General features: G+C 39.0%; 1 protein-coding gene across 1 annotated transcript in view; it reads right to left on the bottom strand.

Moving 5' to 3' along the window:
* Window positions 1-23,186, bottom strand: part of LOC117077363 (phosphorylase b kinase regulatory subunit alpha, skeletal muscle isoform-like) — a 149,495-nt gene that overhangs the window by 84,229 nt on the left and 42,080 nt on the right. Inside the window, 7 exon segments of the mRNA XM_033201028.1 lie at window positions 6,014-6,092; window positions 8,157-8,264; window positions 9,049-9,144; window positions 11,143-11,265; window positions 12,937-12,990; window positions 21,737-21,883; window positions 22,960-23,058. Coding sequence (XP_033056919.1) covers window positions 6,014-6,092; window positions 8,157-8,264; window positions 9,049-9,144; window positions 11,143-11,265; window positions 12,937-12,990; window positions 21,737-21,883; window positions 22,960-23,058 — 706 coding nt within the window.

Here is a 23,186-nt window from a genome sequence, read left to right as displayed (position 1 = left end):
TTTTTGGCTAAATATGTATGTGCTCCTAGAGAATACCACACTCTCTTTATATCTAAGATTCCATGTTTAAATGGGGGAAAAATCCATCATGAGGTTTGGTAGACCTTTGGTAAAAACTGACTCCCCGAGTTCTTTCATATCAGTAAACCTAAGGTCAGAGCCAGGTATGTGGGGGTAATAAAGAACATCCTAATGACAGGAGTTGCCTATAGCTAGAGAATGATAGAAGGCATGGTGAATTGGGGATAACAATTTGAGCCATCAACATATAGAATTGTATGTTTTTTAGGCGGCAGGGAGGGGGCGCTGGGGAGAGATGGGGATGATACTTCTCTAGATTCAGAGCCTACCAAACCTGGACAACTCCCTTTTCTTCCTCTTATACTCCTGTCACTGAAGTAGGAAGCCCAACTACAAGAGACGAGGCTAGGCCAGCTTCCTGATTCTTCTTTTCACTTTCCCTCTATGAAACAGATACCCGGCTGGGGGCCAGTAATCCAACTGAGGCTTTAGCTGTCTTGACACTAAGCACCAGTGGCAAATGTGCCCTCTACTGCTCCTCTAGTGCTGGGAGATGTGATGGATTGTTCACAGGAAAAAGAATGCACAGCTTGGTTCATCCTAGCTTACCATTATTTTCTACATTGAGTTTTTGAAGCAAAGTCTTAGTTAACAAAGTGCTACTTTGCCTTCCTTTGCCATTATCCTTTATATATTTTTCTATCTTGGAAACCTCATGCTAAGGGCTGCTGTTGTCTGGGCCAGGATAGCAGGATATGTCGATCACAGAGTCCCCTGGACATAATACCATCTTGATTACTTGTAACTGAAAAAATGAAAATAAAAGAGATTCTTCAGGGAAAAATGTGCTGAGGAAGAACAATAAGGGGCTAAGGACAGTTCAGGAAAAAACACATGGCAATCCATTCATTCATTAGTAAACATTTATTAAGTACCTCAATGGATGAGGTACTACGCTAGTCACTAGGGATATAGAAATGGATAAATTAGTCTTTCCCTCAAGGAGCGCACATTGTAACAGAAGTGGCATACACATGGATTATAAAACGACCTGCTAGGTAAATAGAGATAAGTGCACAAAACTTTATGAGATCATCCAGGAGTGACAGCTAGGTAGTGTGGGGTTGGGAGGAGGGATATCAGGAAAAGCTTCTGAAAAGAGTTGATGTCTACACTGAGTTTGAAAGAATGAATAAGTTAGCTAGGAGAAACAAGGGATTAGGAAGGGTATAGCCATTCAAGGAAGAGGGTCCAGAATGAACTTATCAAGCACAGAGTTGAAAAGAAGCATGGCTGCATTTAGGGAGGTGGGAAGAACCATATACACTTCAATATTGCTGTAGCATAGTATACCTTGCATAGTGGCAAAAAAAAAATGGATCTGGAAAGATAGACAGGGGTTAGAGCATCATGAAGGGCATGTGTATCACTTGAAGGATTTTGTATTTCATCTTTTGGCCATGCTTTCCAAACTGCTTTCTACTGAGCCTCAGGATTCTTCAGGGGAATTGGTTGTAAGAGTACAGGGGACTGAAGGACAGTCAAGTAAACAATACTCCGGGGCCCCAGGAGTGCCTTCAACCCAAGCAACTAATTTTTTTGTTTTATAAACTATTTAGAAAATTCGTATTTAGTGCCTCTTATGTGCTAGGCACTGCCATATGTTAAGGACATGATCCCTACATGGAAAAAATGAGATGGCTATAGAGTCCTGCTAGAGGCCTGAATAGAAGTTAACCTGCAACAGGATATGGTAAAAGTAAGGAAGAAATTGTTCCAGACAGAAGAAATAGCATGGGCAAAGGCTCAAGGGAACAGAAAACAAGGCAGAGCTAGGAATTATAAAAAGCCCTTTATAACAGAAACATGTAGTATAAAGGGGCGATGATGAAAAATGAAGCTGGAGATGGGGTCAGGGGCTAGATCTAAAGGGCCTTATAAGTCATATTAAGGAGACTGCCAATGGGAAGCCCTTGTTGAGGTATAATCAGAGGAATACCATATTAATACCTGTACCTTAAAAATAGTACATTCAGATTGATAGAGAAAGGCCGGGCGCGGTGGCTCAAGCCTGTAATCCCAGCACTTTGGGAGGCCGAGACGGGCGGATCACGAGGTCAGGAGATCGAGACCATCCTGACTAACACGGTGAAACCCCGTCTCTACTAAAAAATACAAAAAAACTAGCCGGGCGAGGTGGCGGGCGCCTGTAGTCCCAGCTACTCGGGAGGCTGAGGCAGGAGAATGGCGTGAACCCGGGAGGCGGAGCTTGCAGTGAGCTGAGATCCGGCCACTGCACTCCAGTCTGGGCGACAGAGCGAGACTCCGTCTCAAAAAAAAAAAAAAAAAAAAAAAAAAAAAAAAAAAAAAAAAAAAAAAAAGATTGATAGAGAAGAAACTGACAGACTGTAGTGAAGACAGACAGACCAGCTAAAAAGCTACTATAGGGCCGGGCACTGTGGCTCACGCCTGTAATCTCAGCACTTTGGGAGGCCGAAGTGGGTGGATCACCTGAGGTCAGAAGTTCGAGACCAGCCTGGCCAACATGGTGAAACCCCGTTCCACTAAAAATTAAAAAACTAGCCAGGTGTGGAGGTACGTGCCTGTAATCCCAGATGCTCCAGAGGCTGAGGCAGGAGAATCGCTTGAACCCGGGAGGCAGAGGTTGCAGTGAGCCAAGATCGTGCCACTGCACTCCAGCCTAGGTGACAGAGTGAGACTCTATCTCAAAAAAAAAAAAAAAGTTACTACAGTAATGTAAGGAAGAGATGGTGATTACCTCCATTAGGATCAAGATACTGGTACTGGAGAAAACTGGATCGATCTCAGAATTATTTAGGAAATAAAGCAGCCAGAACTTGTTAACTGTTGAATGTAGGAGATGAGAGAGAGGAAGATATCAAGGATTCCCTAGGTATTTATTTCTATAACTGGGAGGATGGTGTGTCACTTAATGACACAGGCATATAGGAGGAAAAGCAGGTATGGGTGATGTAGTACTAGGAGGGTATAGCTGAATAATTTTAGACATGTTGAATAAATTTACAGTGCAAGTGAGACACCCAAGTGAGGCTATCTTAAAGGAAGCTGATACAGATTCAGAACTCATTAGCATAGAAAGAGATGAGATGGGTCAAGGAGAATATATACAGAAGAGGAGAAGCGGACTTAGAATATAACCTTGGAAAATACCAACATAAAAGACATGGGCAAATGAAGAAAAGCCTGGGGTGAAGTGGAGGAGTTCTTACATCATGACTTATATTTTCTCTATGGTATAGGAGGTGAGATCATCTTCTGGGAGTGAGGGAAGAAGTAAGAAGGTGGAAAGAGGGAAAAGGGAAAAGGTTGGAATAGGAGGAGGCTGAGGAACAGAAATAAATATTTAGAGAAGCAAGAGCAGTGGGCTAAGGACAGAATTCTCAGAAATACCAATAGTTAGGGGGCAAAGAAGAAGAGGAAGACCAGAATGAGACAGAAATGTGCTTAATCTAGGTTGAAGGAGATTCAAGAGAGTATGGCATTGTAGAAGATACGGGATACAGATTCAATACTCCAGTAAGATGCAGATTAAAAAGTACCTTCCAAATTTGGCAATACAAAGGTCACTGGTAATTTAAGCAAGATTGTTTTCATAGTAGTAAGCCAGACTATAAAATACTGCAGAATAAAGGGAATATAAAAAAGTGGAAGTTTGGACGAGAAAGAAAGAAGCTATATAGTGTAACTAGAGGGAGATGAACACGTCAGTAGACTAAACAAAACAGAACCAACAGAATGGGAGAGTTTGAGGATTCCAGGAAAGAGCAAGTTTCTAGAGAAGGCTGGGGAAGAAGATAATGATCAAACATCAGAAGGAAGACTTGTCCTTGAATAGGAGAAGAAACCCTTTTTCTCAGATTGCAGAAAATGAGGCAAGGATAGGTAAGACTGTAGGGGTGGGGAGGGCTGAGACACTGACAAAGATCAGAATATTATCAGGCATGAAGCAGCAGGCCAAGAATTAGGCTGAAAAAAGAGGTGGGGATTGAAAACAGAGGTGTGGAATAGTGGTTGAGAAGTATGAAAATGCTGACTTATTAATAAGAACAAGGATGAACAGGAGGCACTGCAAACCTAGCTGAGCTGGAGACCATGATTTCCAGTGCCACCACTCTGCTCATTTGTGTGTGTGTTTTTTTCCCCAATAGCTTTTTAGCAGGCCAGGTATAGGACCAGAAAATGCAGATTGTAACACTGACCTAGGGCTGTAATTTTTCTAGTGGGTGTAATAGAAGTATGGTGTATTGGTGACTGGGAAATTTAGATGAACAACCATGAGGTAGAAAAGAGTAAACTAGGGAAAAATAGAAACAAGGGTAATGGGAAGAAAAAGAAAGTTGAAATAATGTTATGACTATGATCACAGAGTAGAATATTGGAATTTCAGATATCTGAAGTGAAAGAGCCCTAAAGTTTGGTCCTTTGAGTGGATGGCTAAAAGTATAGGTAGAAGGAAAGGTCACTAGAGTTATGGATATCCAGAACTTTGAGACTGAAGTATTCGACTGCACTGACATCAATGCTAAAATCTAGTTCTATGGCAGGATTTGGAGAGGAAGAGGAAGGCTGTAGCCAAGCCTCAAAGTCTTCAAAGAATGAATTAGAGCAACCAGGAGATCAACATAGACAGGTGGAATAAACCTCAAAGGAGAGCAAGACCTCTCATGGGAAGGGAAGAGTAATGACTTTTACATAATGTTTGCTATATATATTGTTAAGCAAGAACTACCTGTATGACCACATGGGATGCCAAGTATAAGAAAATTTAGAAAACGCACGAGATTATTTTCCATATAGAACCAACCCCAAAGTCAAGTGATTGGAGACATTTCAAAGGAGTTTCACAACACCACATTGGATTGTGATGTTAGAGTAAAAAATTACCTCAAGTCTTCTACTCTAAGAGACTAGAATAATGGTGATATCATTGAGAGAAATAAGAAAGGTAGAAGGATTTGCATTTCTTAGGAGAGGAAAAGGTTGGGATGGAGACAAAAGAGGTCAGTTTTGTGTTTGAAGTGTAAATGGTAGAGAGGTTTTATAGATATTGGGACTAGAATTTTTAACATGTTTATAGAACTCAGCCTAGTGTTTTGCAGAAAGTAGATGTCCCAAATTTAAGTAGATTGTTAGGAATAAAAACAAAGGTTGGAGTATTCTCCAAAGAGGTAATAGTTGGGGCCATGGAAGCAAATTTACTATGAAGGAGGCAGGCTTAGCTAACTAATACAGAGTATAAATACAGAAAGACAAGAGTATAAGATTAAGTGCACCTGGGCGCAGTGGCTCACACCTGTAATCCCAGCACTTTGGGAGTCCGAGGCAGGCAGATCACGAGGTCAGGAGTTCGAGACCAGCCTGACCAACATGGTGAAATCCCGTTTCTACTAAAAATACAAAAACTAGCTGGGGGTGGTGGTACACGACTGTGATCCCAGATACTCAGGAGGCTGAGGCAGGAGAATTGCTTGAACCCAGGAGGTGGAGGTTACAGTGAGCCGAGATTGTGCCATTGCATTCCAGCCTGGGTGACAGAGCGAGACTCCATCTCAAAAAAAAAAAAAAAAAAAAAATACCAAGTGCAGAACCATTAGAAGGATACATAAAGAAGTACAGTAGAAATAGCACAGAAGGAGTGGTCAGAGAAAAAGCAGAGATAACCAGGAGGCTAAAATGTTATGACAATGAAAAGAAAATAATTTCCAGACATAAGGAGTGGTTAAGAGTGTCAAATAATATTTTGGAGTCCCCTGACATAGCACGTCATTCATTTGTTTATTATTAAGATTACCAGCATTTTGAAACCAAACTGAATCAAGTTCATTATATACTTTTTGAATCCTAATACAGTGCAAGATATAGCATAGTCATAATTTACTAGCCTAAAGATTTCTACCCCTAACCAGACCTTTAATATAAAGTTTCTTCCACTGGGAGTAAGAATACATACCTTGAACCACAACATCTGGCTTTGGTACAGTAGAAAACCTGCGATTCAGGGGATCAATTTCTCCAGGGGCTAAAAATCCCTAAAGAAAAACCATAAAAAGACAGATTATTAAGTCTCAAAAGAGAAGCTAATATTTGAGGAAAACAGCATCCCTATGCCCATAACTTTGCACTATAACATTCAAGAGACAGGTGTAGAAAGGAAACAAATGCCTTTACTGTATGAAAATGTTTGAACTCCCAAATTCACACCAAAATTCATTTTATCTAGAGTTAATTTCTATTGGCTGCCACAAATCCTTTTTTAGGTAGAGTATAAATATGTATGGTATAATTTTTTTTTTTTGAGATAGGGTCTTTCTCTGTCACCCAAGCTGGAGTGCAGTGGTGCAATCATGGCTCACTGCAGTTATGACCTCCTGGGCTCACGTAATCCTCCCACTTCAGCCTCCCAAGTAGCTAGGACTACAGGTGTGTGCCACCACACCTGGCTAATTAGTTTATTCACGGAAACAAGGCCTCACTTATGTTGCCCAGGCTGGTCTCAAACTCCTGGACTCAAGCAAACTCCCACTTTGGCCTCCCAAAGTGGTGGGCTTATAAGCGTGAGCCACTGCACCCAGCTGGGTATAAATTATAAATAAACAGAATGTTTTCTGGTTATTCCTCTATCTTCTCTGGATATACGTATGATTAGACGATTAGATCACAAAACTTATCAGTAATTTAAGCCATTAGTCCTGCTGTATTCTCATTTGTTCATGTATCTGCTATGCCTTCCGTACATCAGAAATCTTTTGACTTGAGTTTCTGCCCTTTATGAAATGGGATGAACTTGCCTATTTTTTCCTCAAGAATACAAATCACTGGCCGGGCGTGGTGGCTCATGCCTATAATCCCAGCACTTTGGGAGGCTGAGGCAGGTGGATCACCTGAGGTTGGACGTTCGAGACCAGCCTGACCAACATGGAGAAATCCCGTCTCTACTAAAAATACAAAATTAGCCAGGCATGGTGGTGCATGCATGTAATCCCAGCTACTCGGGAGGCCAAGGCAGGAGAACCATTTGAACCTGGGAGGCGGAGGTTGTGGTGAGCCAAGATCGCGCCATTGCATTCCAGCTTGGGCAACAAGAGCGAAACTTTGTCTCAAAAAATAAAATAAATTAAAATAAATTTAAAAAAAGAAAAAAAAAAAAGAATACCAATCACTGTGGCATTCTTTTTATCAATGCGGCATTCTTTTATCAGTGCATTTATTTTATTTTAATTGAACAACAAAGTTACCAGGTAAGGATTATTTAAACAAACCATTCTGCCCACTTTTGCTGGATTCATTTAGTAATGTCGACTAAGAGTAATCAAACAGCCATGGTCACAGACACACAAGAAAAATGAACAAAACAGCTGCAAAAATCAGTGGTTATACATAAACAGGTCAAAGAGTATCTCAGGATAGTTAAGTCCCACTCTTGATCCTCTAGGAGCCTGGGTTATATCTTATCAAAATTACATAGAGTGGGGAAGTAGACTTGCCAGATGATATGAAAATCTTCTGAGAAACAGAATGCCTCTGTGCAGGCTCAAAATGTCACAAAGAAGGTGGACACAAAGTCAGAAACTCCCAAATGCCTCATTAAGGGCAATCTCAACAGAATCTGATATAAGGAACATTTAGAGAGCCCCTTAACAAAAAACAAACAAATGTAAAAACCCAAGCAAACAAAAAAAAAAAGCCACGATGTTCCTAAATCACTTATCACGGCACCTAAACATATCATTAATTCAGTTAAAGAATGAAACATTATGTTGCTTGGAAACATTAGCACTTAATCCATTATCAGTAATTAACTAGCTAAGCACAAATGCATCTGTTAGTCACCAGGCAGGGCACTGAGGGGAGTTTTGAAAGGGATAGATCTGGGGCCTGAGCAGCTCCAAATACAGTGCCAAAGTAGGGAGTCCTGGGCAGCATGAGGGACATGGTTGCCAGGGAGCAAGAGCTTTTTGTGAGGGTTGGCTATGCTCCCTACTCTGAAGATCTGGAGGAAGACATCCTTCAGATTTAATGAGCTACTTAAAAATCTGATTATTATGGTGACTTAAGGCAGAAATAAGTGGGACAGCCTTGAAGATTCCTCTTACCTCTGCCATCAAGCTTCCTAAAATGTATAGAGACTGACCCCACATGTGAGGCAATTTCCCCATGGGGACTCGGTCCACAGTGTGAGGATTCTGATATTCTTCATCGACCTAAAAGAAAAGATGAAGAGGCGAGATGAGGAATAATAGAAGGTTTAAGATACTGGATAATAAAAAGGCAGACTGGATTGTAATTTATACCCTATATAGCTACATATGCAATGCACTGAAAAGTGAAGCACTATCACTATAATCTAGGGCAGTGCTCCCCAACTGTGATGTGCATACAGATAACCTGAGGATCTTGTTAAAATACAGATTCTGATTGAGTGGGGATGAGGTAGGGCCTGAAATCTATTTCTAACAAGCTCTCAGGTGGTGCTGCTGATGTTGCTGGGAGCTTATTCTACTCATTCTCACCGGAATGGAAGACTATTCTCTCCCATGTCTAATGCTCTTTTGCAGTGGAGAAGAGGAACAATGTTACACCCGACTGGCATTTTGGGGAAATGACAGTCTGAAAACAAGACATATTCATTTTCCAAGCCTGACCTATTAAAACAGTCCTGGATTACTGGCCTAAAAGCAGAGAATACCAAATCTTGAAAGTCCACGCAGAACATCATCATAGTTTTTACTAGTGATCTCTACATCATTCTCAAGATCCAGGTTTGGTCTTGTCCTTGTTTCACTGTGCAACAGTACCATCACTGAGACTGTTTTAAAATTTTTATTTTTAAAGGAATAAAATCATACTTATGTTGTCCTATACCTAAAGACAAGCTTTCAGAACAATAAAATAAGATTAAAAATTATTTGACTTAAATGAGGTAGTCTTATCAAGGTACTGCCCCTCTTCTCTATCAGCTATATGTTACGGCACTGTCTGACTCACCCTGTCAGGAGGAACACTGTACAGCTCTGGCAGAAGTGGGACTCCATTTTTGCCCTTGATGAGGACTGCTTCAAGAGCCTCTCTATACTCTTGAACCTGCAGATAAAAGAAAGGTAGGAAAAAAAAGACTTATAGAGAGTCTCTTTGGGGACCCAGGAGAAGACTGTAGCCAAAGAAGGTCACATTGAAAAGAAGCTAATTCACCCAGTAAAATAGAAAGGAAAGGGTATTTACTAAATGCTCGTTATAGGCCAAATATTATGCTAGGAGTTTTGCATACTTTAATGCATTTAACTTTAAAAACTATCCCAGGAACTATGTGTAATTAAGGCCTTTTTACAGGGAAATTGTCTCAAAGAGGTTGTAAATTTGTGGAAGATCAGAGCAAGTACACAGTTGAGTCCAGGGTGTAGCCATGGCAGTCTGCTTCCAAAGGCCTGTCTCGTTCCACTATGTATTTCTTAAGTACAGCTTCTAGATTTGAGGACATATTGTCTTAAAATTGCAGTTTTACCTGCCAAATTAGGTTCTATTATGGTCAAGTTTATGTTCTGTGCTTAACCATTTGCTAAAGCTTAGCAATATATAAAATGTAAAAAAAAAACAAAACAAATCAAAAAACAAAAAACCAAAACTGTAATTTATGATGGAAAAAAAATATAGTCAGTTCTGCTATAATACTTTGTAAACAAATCTGTTCCAATGCTTCCCATATATTGGGGGAAAATTTGAGTATAACATGAATTTCATGTTTGGTTATGCACAATTTCATACTGAGAATGTACTCAGCTGAACTGGACCATGTAAGAATACACAAAACACACATGCATACATCTCAGGAGAACAATGAACTGTACCCATTCACATCTGTTGTTACTCCTTTCTGTCCAATTTCAGGTAACACTCCTTTCACCACTACTGAACTTACAAGTTGCAATCCTCTGATGGCCATCCTGGATATGCAGCCACATGCTTTCCCCTCTCTTCAGTTTTCTACCTCTTTCCTCTCAGCCTTTTAAAAAACTTTTCCCCTCTGTTTTATGCTCTTTTTCTCTGTTTTTTCTCACTCTTTTTAATCCCACTTTTGTTCTCTTCCTCTTGCACATTCTGTAGTGGGCATGAGAGCTAGGTGGGTGAGCTGGTGAGAACTTGGGTACACACTTGCACAAGCAAACTTTGGGTCTTTTTTAAGGTGAAAGTACCATAACTATAGTGGTATTTAGGTATTTCTTTACTATTTACCACATATAAAGCCATGATACTATTATTTTTATTAGGTTCCTATCATTTTGTATGTGTTACATTTTATGTGCTGCACTCCTTACCCCATTTTCTCACAAGCCCTGTAGTTTTTATTTTTTAAATATGCATAGCATGGTGATTTTTAAAGAATGCATATGGTCTGGTGTGGTGGCTCATGCCTGTAATCCCAGCACTTTGAGAGGCTGAGGCAGGAGGGATAGCTTGAGCCCAGGAGTTTGAGACCAGCCTGGGCAACAAAGCGAGGCCCGTCTCTACAAAAAACAAACAAACAAACAAAAGTAGCTGAATGTGGTGGCATGTGCCTACAGTCCAAGTGACTCAGGGGGCTGAGGTGGGAGGACTGCTTGAGCCCAGGAGATCGAAGCTGCAGTGAGCCATGATCACGCCACTACACTACAGTCTGGGCAACAGAGTGAGAGACCCTGTCTCAAAAACAACAACAAAAAAAAGATTGCATATGCATCATTATAGCAGAACTGACTGTACGTTGCATTTACAGTATGTCTTTATCTGTGAAATTCAAAGACTTTTAGGAATATATTCTTTAATGAATGGTGAAAAACTATTTTAATTATGTACAGAGAAACTGAAGAAATCAATGACAATAGTTGGGCACTAAATGGTCAGGAGTGAAACCAAATTTTTTTTAAAAAGAAGAAAAAAATAATCCAGGTCTTTTAACTCTTAGTGCCCTCAGCTAGTAGCCTGTAGGGAACAACTGTCTCTCCCCTATTAGGAAGACTTCCATCTGGACACAGGGTTGGTATACTATTAGCTGTAAGAAGATATAACAAGAACATTCAGCTGAAAACTCTTTCCCTAGCTTATTACCTGTTCTGCATTGCCACTGAAGACCCCATCAAGAATAAAGTATGTCCAGAACAATGGCCATTCACACTCAATGTTTTCAAATAGCTTCAGCTCAGCTGGTTCATAGTACAGACGATTGGGATCCTAGTAAAAACAAAATAAAGTCTGTCATCACTCAGAGGTTAGATGTACATCTTTAGTTCAGAGGTATTGTAACATGGGCTTTCATTACTGATTGTTTTAGAGGAGTTCAGGAAGGCAGAGCATGTGCATACTCCCTTCCCTTAGCAAGTACTCTATGATGCGACTTCTAACTAGTGGAATTGGGATAGCAATGATATCACAAGAGGGTGTATGAAGAAATAAGATTGGTTTGCAATAAAGATGAGTTTGGTTTTATATCTGTTAAGTTTTATGTAGTAGTAGGACATACAAATAGAAACGTTTAGAAGAGCAACTAGAGATGAGGGTTTGGGAATCATCTTCACAGAGGTGATTATGAAGTACAAGTTACAGATGAGCTTTGTGAAATAGTACTAAATAAAATGAGCAAACTGCTCAAGAATGGAATCTTGGTAAACCCTCAGAGTGGGGCAAGGGAATAGCAGAAAGAGAAGAATCAGGATAGTGTAGTGGGAAAATTAAAACAGGAAAAGAATTTCAAGAGAATTTAGGACTAGGTAAAAAGTGAGGTACTATAGAGAAGTCATGGAGAATAAGGATTCAGAAAGGCTATTGGATTGGTCATTTAAGAGCTTATGATGATGTTTCAGAACATATAAGTTTAGTACACTGATAGGGGAAGAAGTCAAATTCAAGGCTAAAAAATAAAGTGGAAGAGAGGAAGTAGACCACAAGAGTTTGAGCTCAATGATTTTAAAAAATCCATAATGTCTCTCAACCATCAAATCTAAGCTTTAAACAATGTTTCCATTACCAGTGAAAGTGATTCATATTGACTGTTCAATCCCTTTAATAATACTGAATTTTTCTCATTTATATTTCCAAGATGAACTTTTGACTAGTTGAATAAAAGAAACTTACCTTTTCAAAATCTAGCACTGTTTAGAACTAACCAACTACAAGAGGTGGAATGTGGGGCCAGAAAGATCTCCTGATGGAAAGATTTTTCCTTTTGTAATTGTTAAATATTTTGGGAGAGATACTTTGAGACAATGCAAATACCATTTCTGCATAAGTTTTCATCCACTGATTTTACCATGTATCAGTAGTTCTTTCCTGAAACTAACCAACACAAGAGGTAGAAGGACTACACCTTCCTCTATTTTACTTAATCTAGAAAGGCCTACAAATTGAGAATTGGCAGCTAAGCCAAGTTCAACAAATATAGCAAACATCAGTTATTATAATACTACTTAGTGGGCCGGGCGCGGTGGCTCAAGCCTGTAATCCCAGCACTTTGGGAGGCCGAGGCGGGCGGATCACGAGGTCAGGAGATCGAGACCATCCTGGCTAACACGGTGAAACCCGTCTCTACTAAAACATAAAAAAAACTAGCCGGGCGAGGTGGCGGGTGCCTGTAGTCCCAGCTACTTGGGAGGCTGAGGCAGGAGAATGGCGTGAACCCAGGAGATGGAGCTTGCAGTGAGCCAGGATCCAGCTACTACACTCCAGCCTGGGCGACAGAGCGAGACTCCGTCTCAAAAAAAAAAAAAAAAAAAAAAAAAAAAAAAAAAAAATACTACTTAGTGATCTCTATAAGTACCATCGGTGAGGTAAATGTTTTCTCTGAATGAGGCTGCAGGTAGAAGTGGCCATTCTACCTTGGGTTCATTTTGGAGAAAAGAAACCTACCTCTTTAGGAGTTTTATATCCATCTCGTAGAAAGCGACAGCAACCATAACGACCCTGGGAATGCAAAGAAAAAGGATCAGCAGCTTGTACACTGGTACGGCCATGTAATTAATCAGAAATACATCCTTGCAACATCTATATGTACCACCAACCTATCACCCATAAAGACACAATGCTTAAAACCAAAAAACCTGAAATCAATCCAGCAGAAGAAACAGATTTCAGCAGTGTGATTTCAAGTGAAGGCAAAATGACAGGCTCTTCACTAAAGCAGTGTTCCTAACAGTATCTTCTCTATGGCTATCCACCTAGGGTAAGTCTGTGACAGCCTAATTACTAATCTATGTGGTCCCGTTCATAAGACACATACAGCTCATAAGACTCCATAAGCTTTTTCAAAAAACACATATTTTTTAAATTTTGAGACAATTTTAGATTGACAGAAGAGTTGCAAAAACAGTACAGAGAATCCCAGTATTCCTATCAACCACCATTCCGTTATATTCACATCTTATATAACCATAGAAATTTGCCAAAACTGAAAAATTAACCTTGGTGCCTAGGTGTGGTGGCTCATGCCTGTAACCCCAACACTTTTGGAGGCTGAGGCGGGTGGCACCCGAGGTCAGGAGTTTGAGACCAGCCTGGCCAACGTGGTGAAACCCTATCTTTACAAAAAAATTTAAAAATTAGCCAGGCGTGGTGGCACGTGACTGTAGTCCCAGTTATTCAAGAGACTGAGGTGGGAAACTCACTTGAACCTGGGAGGCAGAGGTTGCAGTGAGCCGAGATCGTGACACTATACTCCAGTCTGGGTGACAGAGTGAGACTTTGTTTCAAAAACAAATAAAAAAAAATTAACTTTGGCACGATACTATTAACCAAAGCACATAACTTATTTGGATTTCAACAGTTGTCCTTTTTTCTGTTCTAGGACCCAATTCAGGATCCCATATTGCATTCAGTTATCATGTCTCCTCAGTGTCCTCCAATCTATGACAGTTCCTTAGTCCTTCCTTGTTTTTAATGACCTTGACACTTTTCAAGAGTGTTCATCAGTTATTTTGTAGAATGTCCCTTGATTTGGTTTTGTTTGATGTTTTCTCATGATCAGATTAAGGTTATGCATATTGGGAAGGATACCACAGAGGTGATGTGCCCTTCTCAGTGCATTGTATGAGAGAGTACACGATGTCAATATATCCTATTACTGGTAATGTTAACCCTGATCACTTGGTTAAAGTGGTGTCTGCTGAATTTCTCCACTGTAATTTTCCATTTGTAACTATTAAATATTTTGGGGGAGATACTGTGAGACTATTCGAATGTCCTTTTTCTGCTTAAGCTTTTGTCTACTGATTTTAGCATTCATCAGTTGATCTCTCCTGAAATAATTATTATTCTAGTGTTTGTCTAATGGCAATTTCGTGTTTCCTTTATTCCTTTAGCATTTATTAACTGACATTCTCCTATTAGGGAGATTTGTCTTCTTTCCTACATATTCATTTTTCAGTTATTTATTTAACTGAAATAACTGAAAAATGGACTTATGGATATTTCATTTATTCTCTGGGTTATAATCCAATACTTGATAGTTCTTTTGTTGTTCAATTTTTTTCTGCTTTGGCCATTAGAAGAACTTTTCAGTTGGTTCCTGTGTCCCTTTGACATGTTCCATACTTTTCTGAGTACCTCTTTATTTTCTAGAACCATATGATACTCCAGGCTCCTCTTGTATCCTCCCTGCCCCAGTCAAATCAACCACTTCTCCAAGGAGCCCTGAGTCCTTTCATTGAGAATGACATTTAGAAACCAAAATTTGGACACTAGGTGTACTCACTGCCTCTGGGCCTCTCAGTGGACAAAGTTAGGAAACACATATAGGAAGACACACATCCCTATATTAAACACACACACACACACACACACACACACACACACACACACTTACTTCATACTGACACTACCTTCTCTAATCTGACATCAGAAGGTTCATTCTAGGCTTTTCCCATTCCCTGTGTGTAACAGTGAGAAACCTAGGTCTCATTATCCACTATATCTACTACATATTTACTTATTTGGTCAACCTTACTGTACAGATAAGTAGTTTCAGAATTGCCAAGCAGTACCCCTTTGAGAAACAAATTTATCAACTAGAGCAGGGGTTGGCAAACTTTTTCATAGAGGACCAGTGAATATTTTAGATTGTGCAGACTATACAGCCTCTGTTGCAATTACTCAGATCTGCTGTTGTACCTTGAAAGCAGCCATGGACAATAAGTAAATACACCATGGTTGTGTTCCAATAAAACTCTATTTATAAAAACAGATGGCCAGCCCACAGGCTGTAACTTGCTAAGCCGTGAACTAGAATACAGTGTGTGTATACTGTTATTTTTGTCTTTAGATTAGGCTTGCAGTATCTAGTCAAAACACTGTTCTCCAAGACTTAGGTCAGCTCCTTTCTTTTCCATACCCTTTAGTATGGTTACCTGCTTCATCTGTAATGTAATTAGACTCATTTTTCAGTCTGAATTCCATCTTTCTTGACACACCCTGGTTGATTCTTTAAATTTACTTGCTGTGGCATACAATTCCTTGGCTTTTGACAAACATAGAGTCAGGTGTCCACCAGCATAAGTCCATAGAGAACCATTCCGTCGCCCTCAAAATTCTCTAGTGCTATATCTCTATAGACAATCTGTCCTCCCAACTTCTGGCAACTACTGATCTGTTTTCCTCCCTATAATTTTGCCTTTTCTAAAGTGTCATGTAAATGGAATCAGGTAGTATGTAGTCTTTGGGGTTTGTCTTTTTTTCTTGTAGTAAAATGCGTTAAGAGTCAACATAAGTGAAAATGCAGATAGCCAAAGTGATGAGAACAAGGAGGACTATACAATCCCAGATGAGTATAAAATTGGACCATATCAGCCCAATGTTCCTGTTGGTATAGACTATGTGAACCTAAAACAGGGTTTTACCGTAAGCTGTGTTTACTCTTTTATGCAAATGAAGAAGTTGCAAAGAATACTCATTGCAGCAGCCTTCCTCATTATGAGAAATTAAATAAATTTCTGAATAAATTGGCAGAAGAATGCAGACAGAAGAAGGAAATTTGAGATGTGCAAGAAGATTTAAGGATTTCAAAGAAAATAATGGTTCTTTGTGTTTAATGTTAACTTTTTAAAAATACAATATTGACAGAAGAAAACTACTGTACTCTTTTGTTTTGGTGGAGAAATAATGTCTGTAATGTGTTAAGTGTTATAGCAAAAAAAATACATATGATTAATGAATAGTTTTTCTTTTGTAGAAGTAATTTGTAGAGATCGACTTCGTAAGCTACTTAAGACAACTTGCACCACTAGAAAAAAATGTAGAACCATTTGGGAAAATGAAATTTAGTAGCTCCAAGCTGCAAAGAAATGTCAATATTTGATTCCATTTAATAAAGAACAAAACCAATAGTATTTTTATTACTTTCATCAGAAACATTCCATGTTTTAACCTGAGCCTTGCAAACTTTTCATTTGGAGTTTGACCTTTTTTTGGTTGCATTTCATTTTTGGAGAACTTCATTAAAATGAGACTGGCAATTCGAATGCAGGTGCAGTTTTCTGTTAATGTCATGCTGTCATGCTGTTGCTTAGGTTATAAGAAATAATAAGTAATTGACTTTAGATTTTGTAATTTTTTCCCTGAGTACCTGCTAGATTTCATATTCTAGTAGTCAATATATTATTTTCGGTGAAATGTAAAAATATTCCCATCTCTTTGACCAGTACTAATTTTTGAGATCTTATTGCTTGTCACTTGAATCCCGTAATTGTCATACATCTCTGGTATAAGCAACATTTGATTTCTGAAGTGTGTAGACCACCTCTTCATATTTTCAAGATGTAAATTTACACTTCTGCATCTTAAAAACAGTTTGGCCATAATCCTAGATGCACATTTCTAATTCATGTACCTGCACATGTGACTTTTGTGAACAGAAATTTGCATGTATAATCTGTGTTTACTTGTAACTTTCTGGTTATATACTGCTTATATCTGTGGATTCAAGTTACTGAAGTGAATACCAATTAAAAAAAAACCCTAGCCCATGTTCATTAGTTATACATGTTTGGAATGTACCGACAAAAAAAAAAAAAAGAATCAACATAGAGCACGATGGCCGACTAGAGGTGCCTGGTGCCTGTCTTCCCCATTAAAAGGACCAAAACAACTAATAAACAACTAAAATTCAAGTGGAGTGTCTGAGGGAGAGCACTGTGGTATAGCAAGTGACTGGCAAGAACCCTGTGAAGTAGAAAAGCTCAGGATGGCAGCATAGAGAGGGGAGCAAGGCATCCTGGCTCTGCTGCCCCATTTCCCCTATTGGGATTGGCTCAGAGATAGGAGGGACTTCCCCTTGCAGGGAAAAGGTAAGCAAAAGGCTCCCACCATCTGCCATTGCCAGCCCAGACACCTGCAGTTCTTACTATAGGAGAATCCTACAGTCCTCCCAAGTTCTGAGCCCAGTTTGGGGAGCTGCCTAGAATTCACACAGCTGCATTACTCCAGAGTATGAGTACATGTTGTGCACTTCCTATTTCTCATGACCAAAGCTGCTGCAGCACAGTGCCATCTTGAAACTGGAGCTACTGCAGTAATGCAGTAGTTGGTCCCCCTACTCTGGGGGCTAGTAGCCATTGTGCCTCTCCAACCTTGACTTCTTGCCATCATTTCACCAACCCCACACAGGTGGCTGCCGTGCCATGACCTCAGCTGCTTGAAGCCTGGCCCCAGGAATGGCCATGACTCTGGTCCTGCACAGTAGAAAGCCAACCCTGGAACAGACGAAACAAACAGCCTGACGGACCCATGTCTCTGATCAGAGAAACAGCCCAGTGGCCCCACCCCTGGCAAGCCAGTTTCCAATCCCACACCCCCAAGGAACTCAGCAGCCCTGCCCCTGGTGGACAAACCAGTACCTGAACCACCTGACCTGCCATCTACCTATGACCTTGGCTAGCAGAAGAGCCTGGCAGCCCTGTCTCCTCATGCATGTGTACACCCCAGGCCTGGGAATCAGTCTGTTCAGGAGCCCATCCCCCAGCAAAACTACCCACTACACTCTCAAACTCCTGCAGCCTAGGCCATCGAGGTACTCACAAACATCAATTATGTGGATTACAGCTCAAGAAACTGCACAGAGACTATAATAACTGTGTCCACCTAGAACCAAAGCCAGTGTACCCTACCCAAACCAACAACTTAGGATCCATCTCCAGAAAAAAATCTTTCCCTGTCAAAGCTGCTCCATAAATTCGAAGAGGTACCTGCTCCACCAGATGTGCATATATCAATGCAGGGACACAAGAAACATGAAAAGGCAAGAAACATGATACCTCCAAAGGGACATAATAATTATCTAGTAACAGATCTCAAAGAAAAGGAAATTTATGAAATGCTATAAAAGAAACTCAAAATTATGATCTTAAGGAAACCCAGCAAGATATAAAAGAATAAAGATAGATAATCAGGAAAACAATTCATGATCTGATGAGAAGTTCAACAGAGATATTATTTAAAAAACAAATTTTAATGCAGAAGAATTCAATTAATGAAATAAAACACACAATCGAGAGCTTCAACAGATGAGATCAAGCAGAAGAATTTCTGCACTTGGAGGCATATCTTTTGAAATAAACCAGGAATACAGAAAAAAAACAAGAATGAAACAAGCCTATAGTACTTGCAGAACACCATAAATCAAACAAATAATCACCTTATGGAAGTTTTAGAAAGACAAGAGATGAGAAAATGTGCAGAAAACCTATTTGATGAAATAATAGCTGAAAAATTCCCAATTCTTGGGAAAAATATGCATATCTAGATCCAGGAAACTCAAAGGTTCCCAAATAGATTCAAACCAAAAAATGTTCTCTCAAAGGTACATTATAGTCAAAATGTCAAAAGTCAAAGATGAAGAGAAAATTTTAAAAACAGCAAGAGAAAAGCATAAGGTTACATATAAGGGAATCTTCATTAGACTAACAACAGATTCTCAGTAGTAATCTCACAGGCTGGAAGAGAATGAGATGATATATTCTAAGTGCTGGAAAAAAAAAAAAAAAACCTGTCAGGCAAGAACACTATACCCAGAATTAGATTAGCCTTACGAGAAATGCCTAAGGGAGTCCTACAACTGGAAGTTAAAGTATGATAACTATCATCATGAAAACATGCAAAAGTATAAAACTCACTAGTACAGCACATACAGAAAGGAGAAAGAGAAAGAGAAAGGAATCAAGCCTTACACTACAGAAAACCACCAAACTGTAAAGATAAACAATAAGAGAGGAAGAAAGGAACAAAGGATATACAAAACAACCAGAAAACAATTAACAAAATAACAGGAGAAAGTCCTCATTTATTAATAATAACCTTGAATGTAAATAGATTAAATTTTTCAATTTAGATGTAGATTGGCTGAATGGATAAGAAAAACAAGACTCATATGATGCTTACAAGAAAGTCACTTCACCTGTAAAGACACACACAGACTAAACTGGAAGGAATGGAAAAAGATGTTCCACGCAAATACAAACCAAAATCAAGCAGGAGTAGCTATACTTATATCAGATAAAATAGGTTTTAAGTTAAAAACAGTAAAAAGAGACAAAGAATGTCATTACATAATAATAAAAGGATCAATTCAGCAAGAAGTTATAATAATTGTAAATATATATGCACCTAACATTGGAGCATCCAGATATATAAACCAAATATTATTAGATCTAAAAGGAGAGTTAGACTCCAGTACAATAATAGTAGGAGACTTCAACATTCTACTCTTAGCATTAGATAGATCATTTATACAGAAAATCAACAAAGAAATACTAGATTTAAACTGCGTTATAGACCAAATGGACCTAACAGACATTTACAGAGCATTTCATCCAACAGGTACAGAAAACACATCAGCACATGGAACATTCTCCAGGATTGATCATATATTAGGCGATAAAACATGTCTCAACAAACTTTTAAAAATTGAAATCATGGCCGGGCGCGGTGGCTCAAGCCTGTAATCCCAGCACTTTGGGAGGCCGAGACGGGCGGATCACAAGGTCAGGAGATCGAGACCATCCTGGCTAACATGGTGAAACCCCGTCTCTACTAAAAAATACAAAAAACTAGCCGGGCGAGGTGGCGGGCGCCTGTAGTCCCAGCTACTCCGGAGGCTGAGGCAGGAGAATGGCGTGAACCGGGAGGCGGAGCTTGCAGTGAGCTGAGATCCGGCCACTGCACTCCAGCCTGGGTGACAGAGCGAGACTCCGTCTCAAAAAAAAAAAAAAAAAAATGGAAATCATTATCAATTTTCTTTTCTGACTGCAATGAAAACTAAAAATCAATAACAAGAGAAACTTTTGAAACTGTACAAATACATAGAAATTAAACAACATGCTCCTCAATGAAGAAATTAAGAAAAAAACTTTAAAATTTCTTAAAATAAACAAAAATGGAAACATAACATCCCAAAACCTATGGGATACAGCAAAAGCAGTACTAAGAAGGAAGTTTATGGCAATAAATGCCTACATCAAAATAGTAGAAAGATTTGACATAAACAACCTAATGATGCAACTCAGGGAATTAGAAAAGAACAAACAGAACCCAAAATTAATAGAAGGAAAGAAATAACAAAGACCAAAACAGAAACAAGTGAAATTAAGGCCAAAAAATACAAAAGATCAACAAAATGAAAAGTCTTTTAAATAAACAAAATTGGCAAACCATTAGCCAGACTAAGAATAAAAGACCCAAGTAAATAAAATCAGAAATAAAAAAGAGACATTATAACCGATACCACAGAAATACAAAGAATTATTAGAGACTATTATCAATAAGTATGTGCCAAGAAATTGGAAGCCCTAGAGAAAACAGGTACATTTCTGGACATATACACCCAAACAAGATTGAACCAAGAAGAAACAGAAAACCTGAAAAGACGAATAACAAGTAATGGGATTGAATCAGTAATAAAATGTACTCCAATGAAGAAAAGTCCAGGAATGGATGGCTTTATTGCTGAGTTCTACCAAACTTTTAAAGAGCTAAAACCAAACTACTCCAATAAATTGAAGGGGAGGGACTTCTTCCAAACTCACTACAAGGCCAGCAGTACCCTGAAACCAAAACTGACGAGGACACAACAAGAACAACAGAAAACCCATGGGCCAATATCCCTGATGAACACAGATGCAAAAATCCTCAACAAAATACTATCAAAACAAATCCAACAGCATATCAAAAAGATTATACGCCATGATTAAATCTGATCAAGTTGGTACCTTGCATCTTTTTATTGTTGAGCAGTATTCTACTGCATGCATATAGTGTAATTTGTTTATCCCTTCCTCTGTTGAAGGTTTTTTCAAGTTTTTGGCAATTATGAATAAAGCTGCTGTAAACATTTGTGTGCAGATTTTTTCGTGAGCGTAAGTTCTCATTTCTGTAGGGTAGATTTCTAGGATGACACAGTTGGGTTATAGCGAGGGTATATGACTAAATTTATAAGAAACTGCCAAACTGTCTGCCAAACTGTTTTCTAAAGTGGGTGTGACACCCTGCATTGCTACCAGCAATGGCTGTAGAAGCTTTAACACTTTTAAAAGAAACTGTAAAGACAACTCAGAAAACTTAAAGATTTCTTGAAATCACAGTCACAGGTCATACTTAAAGCCCCCAAAGGCACAATTTACCCTTAAAGCCACAGCCTTAAATAAAACAAAGGCACATAGGGATATACCTGAAGCTTGGTGATGATTTCCTGTTTCGTGAGCTCCACCAACTGGCTATCCTCTACTGCAAAGGCAGGGAAGGAAACCACTGAGAGCAGACTAGCATCAACCTCTTTTGATGTTGAAGCACGGGGCAGTAGTGAATTCAGGATCGACTAAGAGAAAAGTAGTTAAGTTTATATAAAAGGATGTATTTCTTCTCCCTTTACCCCAATATCTTATCAACACACATGATATCACTTTTGAATATGTTTGACAAAATAGAACAGAACATTCTTTATCCATTTTAAGTAGGTAAGTAAATACCTTGGCATTGTAAAACTAATAGCTTTAGTTTCAAAAGATTTATGTAGAAGAGGACCATTCACAAGAAAATCTAGACATTACTCAATAGTTAGAACTTAGAAAACCAGCAGTTTCTGTAAATCATCCCTTGTCTTAATTCTGCTCTCAATACTTCCTTATCCTGATTCTTAACCAGTTACTCATGGATAAGGAATATTCTAACATTATTATACCACCCACAGTCCTGTTGCTCCATTAGCAACTACTTAAGAATAAAGTCAAGAGAAAACATAGCTGCTGAGAAGCAGGATAGGGAAGGCTCAGCTCCTCTACTTCTGACATATTTTTTTTCTCTGGGAAATTTTGTGTTTTTAAAATTGGAGATGAGTTTATATTCAATAGGACCCTATGGTATCTAATCAGGGTTTAAAGAAAAGGAGAAAATTCTTCATGCCAATGAGAAAAGCCTTAATCTTTCCATATGGAGAGTAATCCTAAACAAAACTGAAAATACATATTTGCCACTTAAAGTCTAATCTCCAAATATCTAAGCTTAGAGCCAACCAGGGACAAGATAGTGTTTCAGAAACACTAACAAGAATACTAAAAATCTATCATCTCTTGTTTTCTTTATATATTTAGAAAAGGAGACACTCAGAAAGAGAGACCATATCCTTTTGATATGATAGTGGTGGATAATTTCATATAGTATGGTGGGATCCCTTTATAACCTTGGCTAGAGAACAGGATTATGATCTATTTTATAGCCCATGCTATATTAGGCTTATCTCAGTACAGTATGCTTGCTAAAGGTATTTTTGGTATATGGTAATTAATCAGATGATACACTCTCTCTCATTCAGCTATCCTTAATCTAAAGCTCATGCTTAAATCTGAGTCTGGGCAAGAATAAAATTTGCTATTTCCATTTTCCATAATCTCTTACCTGGCAGTGTTGTACTTCATCAGCCAGGACATGGATAACGGATTGAGGTCCACCTTTTACACCAAACAGATCCAGTTCATCTAATGCTTCCAGGGCTGCCTGTGAGGAACAAGAAAGGAAAGGACAAGTTTAGCATTAGAAAGATATATATTTCTTCTCCCTATACCCCAGTATCTTATCAACCTACATGATGTCACTTTTGAATATGTCTGACAGAATATATAATA

Source organism: Trachypithecus francoisi, unplaced genomic scaffold, assembly GCF_009764315.1.
Source record: "Trachypithecus francoisi isolate TF-2019V2 unplaced genomic scaffold, Tfra_2.0 Lachesis_group6, whole genome shotgun sequence".
NCBI lineage: Eukaryota > Metazoa > Chordata > Mammalia > Primates > Cercopithecidae > Trachypithecus > Trachypithecus francoisi.
The sequence above is the reverse complement of the archived record's forward strand: the minus strand, read 5'-3'. Positions and strand labels throughout refer to the sequence as shown.